We start from the raw sequence: 16,814 nt of genomic DNA, 5'->3' as shown, positions 1-16,814 counted from the left end.
ACAACGATTTTGCTCATACAAAAATAACAACAAATTTAGATGAACTCCAAACAATAATAGAGACTTGAATACTAATAATCCTTCAATTAATATTTGCCAAAGATGATGCTCCAATTTGCCAGATCTGAGCAAAGTAATACATGCAACAACGGAATAGGGTAAGGGTTGAATCCCACGAAACCACACGAGCCAAATAGGGAAGATCTTTCACTTCCGAAATGGCAAATGATCCGGCACTCCAACAGGAATTCACAGTACATAGAAAATAATCCAAAAGCACACCCAAAGACTACCTACAAGCCATGGGTAAATACTCGTCAGGAAACTTTTCGAGGGCGTGCAAAGATAGCCAACGGCGACACAAACTACGAAAACAAAATAAAAATGGGTCCGAGATATATTAAATCAATCGGAACCACAAATACAAATATTAACTTGGGCCCCATCTTAATTAATTAAAGGTCCTTATATTATTTAAATTTTGGGACCAGTTAATTAATTAATTTAATTTAACTATTACATTAAAATTTGGGGACATGACATTTTAAACAGAAATTTGTAGTTGTGCCTCAAAATCCTTGCTACTAGTCATGTCTTGGGAATTGTGTTTGATTCGAAATCTACCTTTGTTTTTGTCCATTGAGACTTGTGCCTCAAGTTTTGTGTAATCAAGATTTAAGTCTTTACCTTGTTTATTGTGCTTTAAAAAGCATTCAAGATGGCTTCTTTGACCAACATAATGTTGTAAGGCAATCAGAAGTCCAACAACCACAACTACAATAACTAGAAGCAGCAGATGATGACCATTTTTTAATTTCAGTGCCTGGACCAGATTGTTTTGGCAAGCCTACTTATCCTACACTATTGGATCCAAATTAGGATACATTTGAGGAGCGGAATCGATACGTCGTAATGTTCACTAAATTGTTGGTCACCGACTAACAACTGCCTTAGGTACTCACAAGCAAGGTAGTTGCTGAAATATGGATTTATTCGAAGGGTCTACATGAAACGTCTAACAATAGTCCTGCATTCTTTCTGAAGGACATGCTTTTCTTGAACATAATGGATGAGAGAACATCCCTATAGGAGCATCTTACAAAAATCAAGGACATTAGAGATCAATTGGATGCAAATGTTCTAACAATGGAGGACGACACGGTACTAATCACTCTAAAAAGTCTACCAAAGTCTTATGAGCACTTTGTTGAGACACTCAACATTATCTCAACTAATGTGGGAGTTTCTCGATATTTGCACCAAACTCCTATAGCATGATCGATGGATACAGAAGTTCGATAGTGGTGCTAGTTCATCCTCCACAGAACAAGCCTTCACAGCATATTCATTTGCTTAGGATAAAGTTGTCTCAGCAAAATGGCCCAAGTCAATCCTAGGACAACTCCAAGAAAAGGAATATTTGGCACAAGTATTGCCACACATATTCTCACATGAAAAAAGATTGTTGGCACCGTTTGGCTTTTGAACACACTAAGGAAGCTAGGGAGGAGTCTTCCTTCTATGCCTTTATGGTCAAATGCCCAGAAAACCACATCAAATTGTTTTCTTTGTACATCGACTCAAATGTTTCTCAACACTTCACTCATCATCAAGTTTGGTTCACTCTTTACACACCATTCAACATTATCTTTGGATGAGAGTACATCGTTGTCAGAAAAGGCAACATGCACATTCAATATAGAGGAAGGAATTTCATTTTCCTGAATGTATACTGTGTTCCGTGCATTGAACTCAACCTTCTCTTTGTCTGTCAAATTATGAGACATTCTCCTAAAGTGGATGTGGTATTCAGTTCATACAAATGCAATATTGTTGATTGGGAGACTTACACTTTAATTACTCTACTATTGAGGATCATGGTCTTTATAGAATCCTTGACACTAGTCATTCTTAGGAGCATGCCATGGCAGCCAAAATTTCTTCCATCAGCGATCTCTGGCATCAGTGATATGGGCATTTGAACATACACTATCTCTCTCAACTAGCTTCGGAGGATCTAGTTGTTGGCTTGAGTAAGATTCAAACTCAAACTCATGGAATTTGCAGAGCTTGTCAAGCTAGAAAGCAACATCAGACTCCATTTTAGGATGATGATTCTTGGCAAGCTTCCATGTAATGTCCCTATCCAATCCTTCACTATTTGGAACTAATTTCAATAAATTCAATAATTTTTGAGTCCTTTGCAAAACACTTATGGTTGAGACTCTTTATGCTAAATCAGTTTGCCTTATGAATTACGTGTATTGGATGCATTTAATGTGACCCTCACTCAGGACATTCTCCTTTGTCCACAAAGTGAACTTATCTTTTCTTAATTACTTTGGTTGTATATCTATTGTCAGTAATATCTCCTCCACATAATAATGGTGTTATATATTTAGACACTCTTATTTGCTGCCAATAGTACTCGGGTATTATACTTAAAATGTGTGATCATTACTCACAATCAAAATTGTTGTTTCTCTTATGAGGTTATGATTCAATCCAATAAATTTGATAATTATGACCAGAGCGGTGTTACCCAAAGCTTTATAATTGTTTGAATACAGTGCAAATCGACTCACATAGATAATATCCCTTAGGGGAAATAAAATTGGATATATATATCGTGAGTCTTTAATGAATGGCTATGAATCACTATCTGAATCATTGTCTCCTGAACATTATTGAATTTAATAATTTGTTGAATTCAGACTCTCCTTTGTTTCTATCTGCAAAAATTAGAATCCCGTTCTATGTGCCATTCCAATCCATAGTCTGTCTTGCCTTGTTTGTTCCGTGTTTGTTCTAACTGAAATGTCTACTCTTTGTTGACTAGGTTCATTCCCATATCCGCAACTGACTTGAATTCTCTCTATTATTGCCGTCTTTGGTATCACATTGTTATTACTGGTGTCGTCTACTTAGTCTCAGCCCTTCATTGTTTTATCTATGTCTCGTTGGTTCTCCATGCTTCTATCCTTCCGTATGCTCCTCTCTGCTCACTCCTCTCCCATAATATTCTCCGTCTATTCATCATTTTTTTCCTCCATCTATTCTTTTGATTGTCAGGCATTGACTCCCTATATTCTATGTATTTTTTTCTGTAAATATTTTGACCGGTCTCCCTATTCTCCAGTGTGTATATTTCCCCGTGTTCCCAAGTTTCTTCTTTGATCACTATCCTTTATAATTCCATTCCTTTTCTTAATTTGCTTATCTCTATTTCTCTATCCCCCATCCATTTCTCTATCCCCATCTTTATTGTGACACTTTTTGCATTTCATGTGTTAACTCGTGATTAAATATTTTCCTTTCGAATAGTTTAAATTTAGCATTTTTAAATTTAAATATAAAATCAATACATTGTGCGTAGTTAGATGCAAAAACTTTAACTTAATAATTTCTATAAAATACTTTTCTATGATTTGATTGGATGAATCATTTTGAATCTTATATGAGACGAATTTCATAGAATGATAGTTTTTAAGAGTTATATTTTTAATAATGTGAGTTATATCATTTTTACTCGGATGGTAAAACATGATACTTAGATCATTTTTAAGATTTTTAATATTGTGTTTCTTATATTATAATTTACAAATTAAATTTTTCTATTCAATTAAAAATATTATATATACTTATATTATACAATATTTTAAAAAATACTATTATTTATATATCTATTTATATATATACAATAATTTTATTAATTTAAATATTATTCTCTATACTATAATAAATTTATCAAATGAAAACTAAATTTCTACTAAAACTAACGGCATTACTAAGCCTTTATATGGCACTTATTATATCTTGTATTCCCAATCGACACATCTAGTGCCTACTTCATCTTATCACTATGTGTGATCCGAAATGTTGATGCTAAAAAAACTAGACACAATCAAATTCCAGAAAAAATTTGATATCATTAATCACCTCGTTTCATTGTGAATGATAGTTATCACAAATTCATTATCCTGCCTCTTCTTAATTTAATGTTGATGTATAATTTTGTGTGTGTATGTATAGTTGATAATTAATTATTAAGAAGGTGAACTAATTATTGTAGATATGGTTGATGTATTGTTTATTATATTCTATTAGCCATCAATTATATTATTCATCCTTGCTCTAACTTGGCCCATTATCTTGTTAGTTATAAAAGTTACTAGGCAGTCATTTATTACATATGATCTTACATATTTTATGATTCTTGAATTATTAAATTATATTAGAAATATATCATTCATTATGTTATATTATTTATTACATTATTTCTTGATAGAATCACTTATTAATAATATTGGTTTGTTTTATTTATTTATTGGATTCTTTCTTCTATTATTATTTATATTATTTATTTATTTTTTAAACATTATTATTAATCTTATATGTACAAATTATGTTTGACAATAGATAAGCTGAAATACTTATTTAAACTTATTTAATTGTAGATATTTATATAACTATTACGTATTATCATTTACTTGTATGGTTATTATTATCTAGTACTTAATTTTTGTACTAGTTTAATGTTATGCGATATTTATTAAATCCTCCTAAGGGGAGGGGACATTACATTCCAAGGTATTACAATTAGTTCATGTTGATGCATGTGGACCAATGAACACTCCTTCAATTACTAGGTCTAAGTATTTTTATTATTTGTTGATGACTTTAGTCATAAAATGTGGGCATATTTTCTTAAACAAAATAAGAGTTGTTTAGTATGTTTTGGAAGTTTAAGGCATTCGTAAAAAAGAATTTGATTAACAAATAAAACTCTTCGGACAGACAATGATAGGAATTCTGTTCTTCTGATTTCCCCAACTCTTTTACACAGCACGATATCAAGTATAAACTTACTACACCTTAGCAAAATGGTGTGGTTGAGTAAATAAATAACACAATCATTGAGATGGCTCAGTCTAAATTAGAACATAGAAATGTTCCAAAGAAGTTTTGGGCAAAAGCTGTCTATATTGTTCTCTATCTTCTAAACAAGTTTCCTACACAAGCCATCAAAGAAAGACTGTAGAGGAAGCTTGGTCAGACAGGAAGCCTAAAATCACTCACTCAAAGTATTTGGCTCTTCTACTTATGTTTGGATTATAAATGCCAAGCGCTCAAAATTGGATTCCAAGAGCTAGAAGCTCATGTTCAAAATTGGTCACTTACGCAAAGACATTCCTTGATCACAACCCCTAGACTTTACTTTCATACATGACTTTGACAAATATATCAATATAATCTTAAGAATAATGTCCTTATTCAAGACAAGGACAAACATCAAGGATGTAATTATGACACGGCTTTTATTATGGTTTAAGCATACTGCAAAACTTAATGTAACAAGCAAGCACTTCAACAAAAAATGTTTAATAGGGGTATAACATCTTGCTTGCTCTCTTTTATATGCTTAGTTACATGTAGACGTAGTTATCTCATTGTCTTGCAACATTGGACGTGATACATTGTTTTCCCTTTAAAATCAGCAAGGCTCAATCTGATTGGATGGAGGTATTTGACTGCATACATTGTCTTAAAAGAGGTCATGCCTAGTGCCAAATGAATGCAACTGATACAAATAAATTCTAACTCAATCAAACTTTATGCACAAAGTTATTCATGTGGGGACATGCAATTTCTGCATGTCTTCAATATTTGGCCGACTCTCTTTCAATTTGTCTATTGACTCAGAGATGACTTCATTGCTGAGATATAGCTGTGTGCAACTGTCACAAAAATCTTTCCAAAATTTCCTGGTGGACTGGCTCTTAATGCCTAAAATATCTTGAATAAATCATATTTTGGGAGATTTTGGCATTAAGGGCAACAGATCCTTTTCTATTAAATCACATGCCAAAGAATGAACCAAGATATTTTACCTTCACATAACAACTGGGAAGTGGAGGACCAACACGACCAACAGTTGAATCATCCCACTCTGTAAATGTCGCTCCTGCACATGTCTCTGTCAGACCATATCCTTGCATAATTGGCGCCCTATAAAAAATCATGAATTAGTATAAGTTCAAGCAATCTATTGCTTTCGATGTTAAATTTTACAATGGTTACTAATCACTAGTACCAGAGTATAAAATGCAATACTCACAAAAATTCAAAATTCATCATGTGTCAAATCAAAATGCAAAGGACACACAAATGAGGAGCCTGTGTAGCACAAAGCTCCTAAAGATTACAGTATAATCTAGAACACTGGTTATGGTAATGCTATGAAAGAAAACTACATACAAACAAGGTCATAACAATATCATGAAGTTCAATAGATCAGAAGGCTTAAGTATTGCTTCCATGAACAGAAAACCAAAAGATCAATCATTTCCTGGATCAGATTAAAATTGTTGAGTATTTGAACAACAGTTTACTGGCATAAGCACAATCTATAGACTATAAGCTCTTAAGGTTTGAGCATGTTCTCAAACATTTGAAATAAGTTAAGTATTCGGATTAATCACAAGGAATCAAATCATAGAATTATCTTTCTTATCTCTTTTGTAGCTTTATCAATAATATGTAGATGAAGATCTATCTATGTGAAAATATCTGGGTGAGACTTTCATACACTAAAGTGAAATTAGAAATAAATTAGGCACACATATACCTGTTACTAATTGCAGAAGTCATTATCTTACCTTTGTATCATCTTACTGATGTTTGCACCTAGAATTTGGTATTGTCTTTCCTTACTTGCATAATGAGAGAATAACCAATGTTCCATGCACTCTCTAACAAAGCAGGACACCTGTTATTTGTTAAAGACTAAAGTTATAGTTAATGGGAAAAAAAAACTTTTGCACGACATGAGGGAATTAGGTAAGATTGCAAACAAATGCCAAGGCAAGGCTGCATATAAGATGTTTTACATTTGAAGCACCAGAAGTTTCAAAAGGCCAAACTGAACTATAAATCTTTAAGCTTCCCTAGACTTCTATTAAAAACTTAAAACCATATAAGATCCAAGAGAAAATTTGGATTTGAGAATTTTATGCCATTGGCTACTCTCATTAAGAGAACGCAATAAAAGATGATGATACACATATTTACAGAATTGCCCTTCAAAATCAATGCATGGTTCTTACCAGGAAATTCATTGTCTTCAAGCCTATTCAAACTAATAATTAGCTCTTCATTTGATGCTATTGAAAATCTGACATTGAAAATTTCAGATTCTTGGTTGTTTGTGGCCAGAAGGCATTTCCAGGATTTCTATGAGGGCTACCATTCCTAGTAAGAGACCTGTTGGGAAAAGGATACCATTATCCATAAGAATTGTACTTTAATCACTTGGCATTGTTCTAGATCGCTTCAGTCAGTTTTCAATTTACCCTTTCATTGGTCAAGGTCTACTCTATGGTTTCAGTCATACCCTGACTACTTTAAAAGTTGCAGCTGAGGCAGTTCACACATTCCTCCTATTGTTACAGTGTTACATTACATTTTTAAATTTTTCATTACCGGGGATGTGTCCGTGCCTCTAAAAAGTGCTGTCCCTGTACCAAAAATAGTTTGAGGACTGTAGGACGCCCAGGGAATGCCCCCTCTGTCCCCAATTGCCAAAACAACACCAGAAACATTTTGGTATCTCGAGTACACAGCCTCCTCATGCCAGGGATGCACAACCATCTGGGGGTCAACCAAGGACGTCTGGGATGTCCCTCGACCGTCCTGGGGATGACTAGACATCCCTGGCATGAGCAGGCCAATTTTTAACTGCAAAAGAAAGCATTGTTTCAAAAAAAATGCTTCCTTTTATTTTTACTGCATTGTGAGCCAATCCCACTAAGTTTGGCCTAAAATCACATAGGCCATACATGTTGACTAACATTTGTTCGATAGAAAAAAATTGAAGCAGCAGGAAGAGAGTTTGATGGAAGCCATTGAAGGAGGAGCAGCAACTCCAAGAGATAAAATGAAAAGAGGGAAAATATCTTTCTTGAAGCTTAAAAGAAGCAACTTTCATCCTTACATTCTTTTGTTTTCAATTTTTGTCAAAGCTTGAAGCTTGAAATGTCTTACTGTTTTTTAACTTTTTGCATTTATTAGCAGCAACTCCAAGAGCTAGAAGGAAAAGAGGGAAAATATCTTGCTTGAAGCTTGAATGAGGTAATTTCCATCCCTCCATTCTTTTGTTTTCAATTTTTTTCGAAGCTTGAAGCTTAAACTGTAGTTTTCTTAATTTTTTGCAGTTTTCAGTTTCAGGTTGCATTCAATCTCAAAAGGATGGGAAACAATGAGGGTGAGAGTAAGTGAGAATGAAGTGGCAGTGGGTAGTGGATATAGAGGTGCAAGTGTTTAGGCTAGTAATCAACACTAACCCTACTATTTAAGTACCCTTCAACAATCACAGAAATATATGCAAAGGGCCATTTCAACAAGAAAAAAGACTTTGTCTAGTTTGTTATACCTAAAGATCAAAAGAGGAAAAATTCAACTGGGAGTAGGGTGTTGGATTATCATGTTTTCTTGACTGGCTTTAGAGGAGCTACGCAAGGGTAAGGTCTCATTTTTAGGGTGCCGCATGCCATAGATTTAAAGCTTGCCCAAAACTAAAAGAAGAGACGAGGATAGAGTGCTATAGATTGCACACGGAGGAGTTAATGGGAAAACAAGATGTAGCAAAGCCAGCATGTTCTGTAACAGCAATCATCTATGCCTATGCCATCCATTATTGCCAGTAATCATGTAGGCACAAAAGAAAAGAGTAAGGTGAAGGTGGGTGGTAGTCACAAGAAAGAGCCAACTGAAGCTACATTCAATGTACAAGCATGAGAAGCTACAAAGTCTTCCTTCAACAAATTATATTTCTATTTCATGCGGCCCATCCCTCTTATTTCCAAAAAATAGTTTAGAGATATAGCCACTATTGATCCCTCATCTATACCCCCTAGAGATGATAAACTACAAACAGCCCTCCTAAACAAAGTATTCCAAGGTTAATGCACTAATGGAGGATCTAAGGAAAACCTGGATGAGGACAAGTTGCTTTATTGTGATGGATGGATGACTAAGGTTAGACATCGAGCACTCACTAAAAATATTTTAAATTGTTAATATTTAATATTTAAATACAAATCACACGATCGGTAGAAAACATGTGTTTAATCTCTAAATTTTAATGTTCCACTTATGTATTATGCTATGACCCTATCAAACTTAGGGTTGAAGGCTAGTTGAAGTCCAATGTGACAGCGTGTCTTATCTATTCCCTTCGTACGGTGGGGCTTCACCAAACACCTCCTTACTCCCTCTATGTCACATGATGTGCATTTGTTGGAAACATACAATGATATCAATGTCGTACAATGTGTCTTCTTAGGCCATACGACGTCGATGAGTTGGTCGTACGGTGTCAATGAACTAGATGTATGATGTTGCAAGTCTATCTGTATGGTGATGGTGGCACTAGTTGTATGGTCAAACAAGTTGTACGGTATGGAATGATCGAACAGTTTACTAGTATGATGTCTCCTTATTCACCCTTCACCCCCACAAGCGATCTTCCCTCCCAATGCGAGTGTTTAAACAAATAGTATGAGGTAACGTTGATGGTTAAAATTCTACACAATCAAATCCAGAAATTAAAATCTCAGTATGAGGTAATCTGAATTCAAATGTTTCTATGTTGTTGCTTGAAAGTGCCAAATCTATGATATTGTTATTTAAAAGGTATGTACAGACAAAGAATCACCAAACTCCAATGCACAAAAGATCAATAGATAATAATATGATGCCCAAAACTAGTTATCGCTAAAATTGGTGACACAAATTACATATTCAAATAACAACACTTCTTATTACATAAGCATCAATAAGATTTGATGCAATACACAAAAATTGCTTAATGAGGATGATTGACAAATATGGCACACACAGTGGAATATCTGAGCGATACCTTCAACGGCAAAATAGGGTGGTGTTGCACCACTGAAACTGCAACATGTGGAATAGGGATGGTCTTCCACCTCCAAAACAACACAACTTCCTCAACCTACAGCCTCCAAAAATAAAAAGACATGTCCAATCAAATCAATGATGAATTAGAATGCCCAGCCATCTCCTTATAAAGCCCTTCAACAAGCATCTAGAGATTTACAGTATGTGGACTATTATTTTATTACTTTATTAATTTGGGCCCACGTTTATTAATTAAAATAATTAAGTATAGGTCCTTTTATTATATTAATTAATTTTTTGGGAGCAATTAATTAATTGATGTAATTAAATTATAGCATTAAAATTTGGAGACATGCATGGATTCTAAGTAATCTACCTCAGACCAACAAACTATTATGCTTGGCTTCTCATTCCTTATTAGTGATGCTAATGATGCCTCTATGTGGAATCCCAGGCGAGTCAAGGGAGTACTCTACTCCCTCTCCCCCAAATTCCTAGTGATTTTCAAGTCAAATGGTGTTGTGGACTTGAAAATAAACAACTTTTATGCTCCAAACATTGGTTAAAGAAGATAAATTCTTTGGAAGATATCTCCTCCCTCACTTCCAATGACCCCAAATATTTGTGGATAGTGGACTGGGACTTCAATTCCCTCTTGTTTCCTTCTGAAAAGATGGGTAGGGTTATGGACTACTCGAATAGCATGGCTCACTCATTTGAAGTTACCAACAATACAAGGTTTTGTGATTTGGACTTAAGGGATTCCTCTTTCACGTGGTACAATAATAGGAAGGGTGACAATCTCATTTAGGTGAAGTTGGATTGTTTTCTAATATCCACCAATTCGAATTTAGGTTGCAATGCCTCGTTAAGGATCCTCCCATGTACAATCTCTGATCACAATCCTTTATTGTTACACTAGATTGATAAACCTCCCTTGGGCTCGACCTTATTCAAGTACGTGATCATGTGGGCTTCACATCCGAATTTCCAAAGTTGCACTTGTATTGGTGGAACAAGCGTATAAAAGGCACTTTTATGTATAGGGTGTCTCAAAAACTTGAAATTAACGGAGACCAAGTAAAAATCTAGAACAAGACTGTCTTTGGTGGCATCTTTAAACAAAAAAAGGTCATCTCCTCCAAAGTGGAAATTTTGCAAGACGTTATTGCTAAACAAGATTATTCTCTTCACCTTGAAGAGGAATGTTGGCAATGTTGGGTGGATATTTTGCAACCAACAATTTTAGGTAAAAATTAAGTTGCAAAATAGGATGACCAGCCACAGCGTGTGAGATAGAGTCTCTTCTACCTTAAAGGGAAGGTTCCCCCTTCTCACTGTTCCTTGAATCAACTCAAGGTAAACAAGAAGTCGAGAGATTTTACAAAATGGGTGTTACCAATATCCTTTCTTCTTATCTTTCAATAAAGAATCCACTTACTCTTGGAGCGAGTAATGGGCAAGGTGAATCTCTAGCTACACTTCTATCAAGAGCTAGAAACAGTGATACCGATAAACCTTCACTAACTCAAAGACTAGCTGAAAATGTACCGGTTTGGCTCTAAGTCCAATCGTACTTCTATATGGAAAAGTTTTACAATTAGGGCACAAACTCCTAAAAATAAGAATAACTTAACTATTTTACAAATTAAGAAAGAAGTATAAGTTACAGACAAAGCTTCTAGCTATATATTTCGACAACCACTCCCAATCAAAGCTTCGGCTCCAATTGCTTCTTAAATCACTATGTTTTTTTATTAAACACACAATAATAACATGAATCAAGACAATAGGCATGAATTTCAAGCAAAGCTTCTAATTTGCTCTAACACAATTGTGTCCAGTCAAAGCTTCGAATCCAATTGCTTCTTTTATTCACTTTTCTCCCAAATTCATACTACACAATCAAAGTTATGCTTGCACAAATGTGGCAAAGCTTTCTTGCATACAACAAAAGATGAATTTTACAATGAGGGGGCACTACTTTATATAGGCACAAGAATTGAGAAAAAGGTGGAGGAAAAAGTGGGAGCAACTCAACCAACTTAGACCTAGTCAACTAAAAGAGAAAATATAGAGTTACATGCAACTGCACGTGCAACTCGCATTACATGTAATTACACATGTACGTCGTATTACATGTAATTACACATTTTCTTGTAATGCATTCTCTTCAATTACAAACATGAAAGAAGAAGAAAGAAGACAGAAGAGAAGGAAACAATCCTGAAGGGTCTTGTACTTGGCGATGCTATCCCAGATGATCACAGGATCAAGAGTTGTTGTACTTTGTACCATTGCATTCATCTTGATAACCATGATGTTACGTCTTTTGATAACCTTTGACTTTGATCAATTGTCCGTTGTCATGTGGAAACTTGATGTGATTCAACTTTGCATGCTCAAGTCGTGAATTCTCCTTTGTAGATCAACTCAAACTGGAGTCTTTGACACTTTGAAAACCTTCTCGATAGTGTCCGGATGTAAACTCGAAACAACTTTCCATTAGCACCTTTATCTCTTTTCTTTTTTTGTGAAGTGCTTGGTGCATGGAAATGTGTGCAAATGGAGATTGCTGATTTCCAAAATGTGACTTAGGCTTTCAAGTTATCGTTGCACGAAAAATGGATTGCATGTAAATGCAACATGCAATAAGGGATGAAGGATGAGATGAGAAGTGAAGGCAAATGGTGGACGAGCTTTTACATGTAAGTGCAAATGGAAGAGATGCAGAGCATGTAATGACATTGGAAGTGGAAAAACATGTATTTGCTCATGGAGGCGCGAATGCATATGGAGAGGCAAGAATGAAAATGGAAGCAGAAAATGGGATTACATGCATGTGCGGATGGTGAATGAGGTGGAAAACATGTAATCGTATTTGTCGGATGAGATGTGAAGTGTTGTGACATGGAAGATGGAAGTGAAACATGATGATGCTTTCGCATGAAGTGAAGCAACAACAAGTTCTTAGGAAAGAACTTGTAACTTCTCCAAAGTGGAGAAAACTAGCAAGCAAGCACAAAGCACAAAAACTCAAAAGAAAAATGTACCTTTGGAAAGTGACTCAAACATGTCAACATGCAAAGCACTTCAATATGCAATTTCGAATATTGAGTTTGGGGAAAAACCAAAAATATGAAAATGAACCATTTCATCATTGTTAAAGGAAAAATGCACTTTCCGTGGCATAGATTTCAACAAGTGGCAATCATCAAGCAATAATATGCATGGAAATAGCAAGATAAGCATGAATTGATGAGAAAGTTTGAAAATGTCCACTTACTTGGAGGTTAAAGAGCCAAAATAGCAAGTTTTATAAACTTCAAGACAAATTCTCCTTCAAATCTGGATTTTCAAACAACTTTTTGACTTTTTCCACACTTGCATGTAATGGACATTCAATGGTTGAATTTGACATGAGAGCGCCAAAAATGTGGTCTCCAAAGACAAGAGCACGCATTAAAACTCAAAAATGACCCCTCTTAATCCAAGTGTATGAGCTGAAAAGTCATTTTTTGAGTTTTTTTTGAATAAAAACATGACTTTTTTATGCAAAAATCTAGGCCGTTTTTGCAAAGACGTGGCCAAAAAATGCATGTTTTGAAAACATTTTTGACTTGGGAATGCAAAAACTTGTTCCCCAAATGTATATACATGGTTCAAAATGCAAAAAAGTGGATAAAACCCCAATTTTCTGGGCTTTTTAGCAAAAACGTGATTCATAAAAGGCATGAAATGCATTCGTTTTTGGTTTCTAAGTGCAAAATTGTGAGCCAAGATGTATTGCAAATGATTGAAGATGCCAAAACTCCTCTTTTCCTTGCAAAAATGTGACTTAAATCACTCAAAATGGATTTATTTGAAGGAGCTTGAAGATTTTTCCAAAAACCTTCCCTTGGAAGGAGCTTGAAAATTTGTTTTTTAGCAAGATAAATCCATTTTCAATGTTAGAAAACCCATGGCTAAGCAAAAATGACCCTATTGGAGAAGATCTCATGCAAAACCATCAAGTAAATCTCTCGCAATGATCAAAATCGTGTTCTTGGAGGGCAAAAACATATTCTTCAAAAATGGACTTTTTGAGTGTCATTGCATGTTTTAGAACATGTTTTTGATCAAAATCGGACCTTTTTGGGTCACATGTTTTAAAATATGCATCTCATCAAAATCGCACTTTTTGGGTGCTATTACATGTTTTATTATATGCTCATAAGCAAAATCAGACCTTTTGGGGACGGATGCATATTTTAAAATGCATATCACTTTTTAGATGTAAAAGCATAAAAACTTCACTTTTGATGCAATAGCATCAAAAAGGTCCACTTATGATGGACTTTTGATGTAATGACATCAAAAAGGTCCACCAAAGTAAACTTTATATGCAGTTACATGTAAAATGTCCACTTTTGATGAATTTTACATGTAATTGCATACAAAATGTCCACTTTTCAATACTTTAAGTTATTCAATTCACTTAAAATTATAAAAATGTTACAAAATGGGTCATAAACAATATTTATTTATCATATTTAGAAATGTAACATAAACATCATTTAAAAAGTAACATTTAAATAAACATTTGATTTTTAAAACCAAAAATTAAACTGAAACTATATAGTTATATAGTTAATTTAAGTGAAAAATTAAAAAGTAACACAACTTAAAATTATAACATAAAGTGCACTATGGTCACTTTAAGTGAAAAATTTAAAGTTAAAGTAACTTAAAAACATAACAAAAAGTGAATATAAGTTATATTTATTAAAAAGTGAAAGTCAAATTGAAAATATAACATCATATTTTTAATTCGTGCTATTGCACCCAAAAGGTCCACTTTTGAAGCACTAAAATGGACATATCTTTTGACTGACAACTCCAATTGACCTCTAGGTTAGATTGAATCAAAGGGGAAACTGAAAGGCATGACATGAACAAAACCAAATGACTAAAAACCAACAAACGCAAACTCAAAAGCAAAGAAAAGGACAATGAAGGCCTCAAAAATCAAGCAAAGGCTCAACAGAAAGCAAAATGAAAAAGACTTGACAAAGGCCTTCAATAAAAAGATTCATTATATCAATTGGTACCAATTGGTTGATCAATACTAACCAATTAAATAACAAATTAAACTCAGAGAAATGCGAAACTAATTTGAAAAAGTTCCATATTGTTACCTACATTTCGTGATGACATAATGCAGGACAACAAGCACACGAAATGAAAGTTGAAGGTTGAAAGGGGAACTTTATTGGAAGTAGAGGTCCCAAGTTCAATGGTTGAAAGGAGATAGGACATGTGTTTCTTTAGTAAGTCTACTAGTAGATACTACAAAAGCAACTCGATTCAATGCTTATTAACCAAAATCAAGTCATTAGTGATAATGAGAAGATGGGAGAGTTGATTATGATTTTTTTCAAGGGGATCTTTTGTGAGAATTATCCTCCTTTAGATGAAAGGGAGGAAGTTCTTCCAGAGCTTATCCCTACAACTATCACCCACAAGGAAGATGAAAAAATTCTTGCCCAGGTTACTGGTGATGAGGTCCAGACGGTTATTTCTACTATGGGTGCATTCAAAGCCCTTGGACCTGATGACTTCCCCCTACTTTTCTTTTCAGGATTTTTGGGGAATCATTGGTCATGATATTACCTTTGCCACTAATTCATTAGGACTAGAAAGCTGATAAGTTAATAATTTTTATATTGCCTTTGTTCCCAAGGTCCTAGAGCCTAAACATTTGACTGATTTCAAGCCTATCACTCTTCGTAATAATCTTTATCAGATATTTTCCAAGGTGTTGGTTAATAGAATAAAGCCTTTCCTTAAAGTTGCTATTGATGGTTTCCAAAAGTGGACTGCTATCTCCACTCATAAATAATTCACTCCATGAATAAAAGCAAACAACTCGGATAGCCCTCAAACTGGATTTATCTAGGGCCTATAATAGTGTCAACTAAGAGTTCATGTTCAATGTTCTCTCCAAAATGGGCTTTAATAATAGCTTTATCAATCTCATCAAGGAGTGTGTTAGCATGGTTAAATTCTTTGTTCTCCTTAATGGTCCTCCTAGAGGATTCTTTGTTGCTAAGAGTGTCTGACAAGGAGACCCCCTTTCCCCTTACCTCTTTAACATGATTGCTGAAGTCATTGGTGGAAACCTCTATAAGTTGGCTTAGGAGAGGAGAACCATTGGAGTTAGAGGTGCCTCTACTCTACACCCCCCCGCTTGCTCCAACATTTTTGAATGACACTATCATTTTTGGGAGGAGCTCTATGATTGAGGCAAGGAATGGAAATCTTTTATCACCCTCTATGCTGATGTCTTTGGACAGCATATAAATTATGGTAAGAATCCTATCTACTTTTTCAATACCAAGGATGATTTGAAGGTCAATGACAAAAACATCCTTGGTTGCCAATGTGTTGACCTTCCAAGTTGTACCTCGATCTCCCCCTCACTGTCAAGGAAGTCACTGCGAGCTTCTGGGATGCCATCTTGGAGAGACTTCAAAAAACATTGGCTGATTGGAAGGGAACACTTCCAATCAGCGCTGGGAAACTTCAGCTCCTAAGGGCTTCCCCCCAAGGTATATCAATCTACTTCCTTTCTATTTTCAAAATCTCTAGAACTATGGCTAATAAGTTGGAAAGATCACAATGTTCTTTCCATTGGTCAGGGAGAGAGAGGAAGAAAAGATAATCTCTTGTCAATTGTGAGACAGTTTGAAAGACAAAAAACTTGGGGGAATTAGGAATCAGAAAATTTACAACACTCAACAAGGCCCTAATTACTATACTTGGTTGGAAGTTAACCTTGGAAAAAGCTGATTGGAGCCATATTATGAAAACTAAATACCTGAATAAATTGTGCTTTCATAAACTTCTTACTA

At 34.8% G+C, this 16,814-nt stretch overlaps 1 protein-coding gene across 1 annotated transcript in view; it reads right to left on the bottom strand.

Moving 5' to 3' along the window:
• Positions 1 to 16,814, bottom strand: part of LOC149553385 (long chain acyl-CoA synthetase 9, chloroplastic-like) — a 175,786-nt gene that overhangs the window by 60,986 nt on the left and 97,986 nt on the right. Inside the window, exon 9 of the mRNA XM_089788852.1 lies at positions 5,892 to 6,009. Coding sequence (XP_089644978.1) covers positions 5,892 to 6,009 — 118 coding nt within the window. The remainder of the gene's footprint in view (positions 1 to 5,891; positions 6,010 to 16,814) is intronic.

Source organism: Cupressus sempervirens, chromosome 6, assembly GCF_028749045.1.
Source record: "Cupressus sempervirens isolate cs-2001-9-10 chromosome 6, ASM2874904v1, whole genome shotgun sequence".
Lineage (NCBI taxonomy): Eukaryota > Viridiplantae > Streptophyta > Pinopsida > Cupressales > Cupressaceae > Cupressus > Cupressus sempervirens.
The sequence above is the reverse complement of the archived record's forward strand: the minus strand, read 5'-3'. Positions and strand labels throughout refer to the sequence as shown.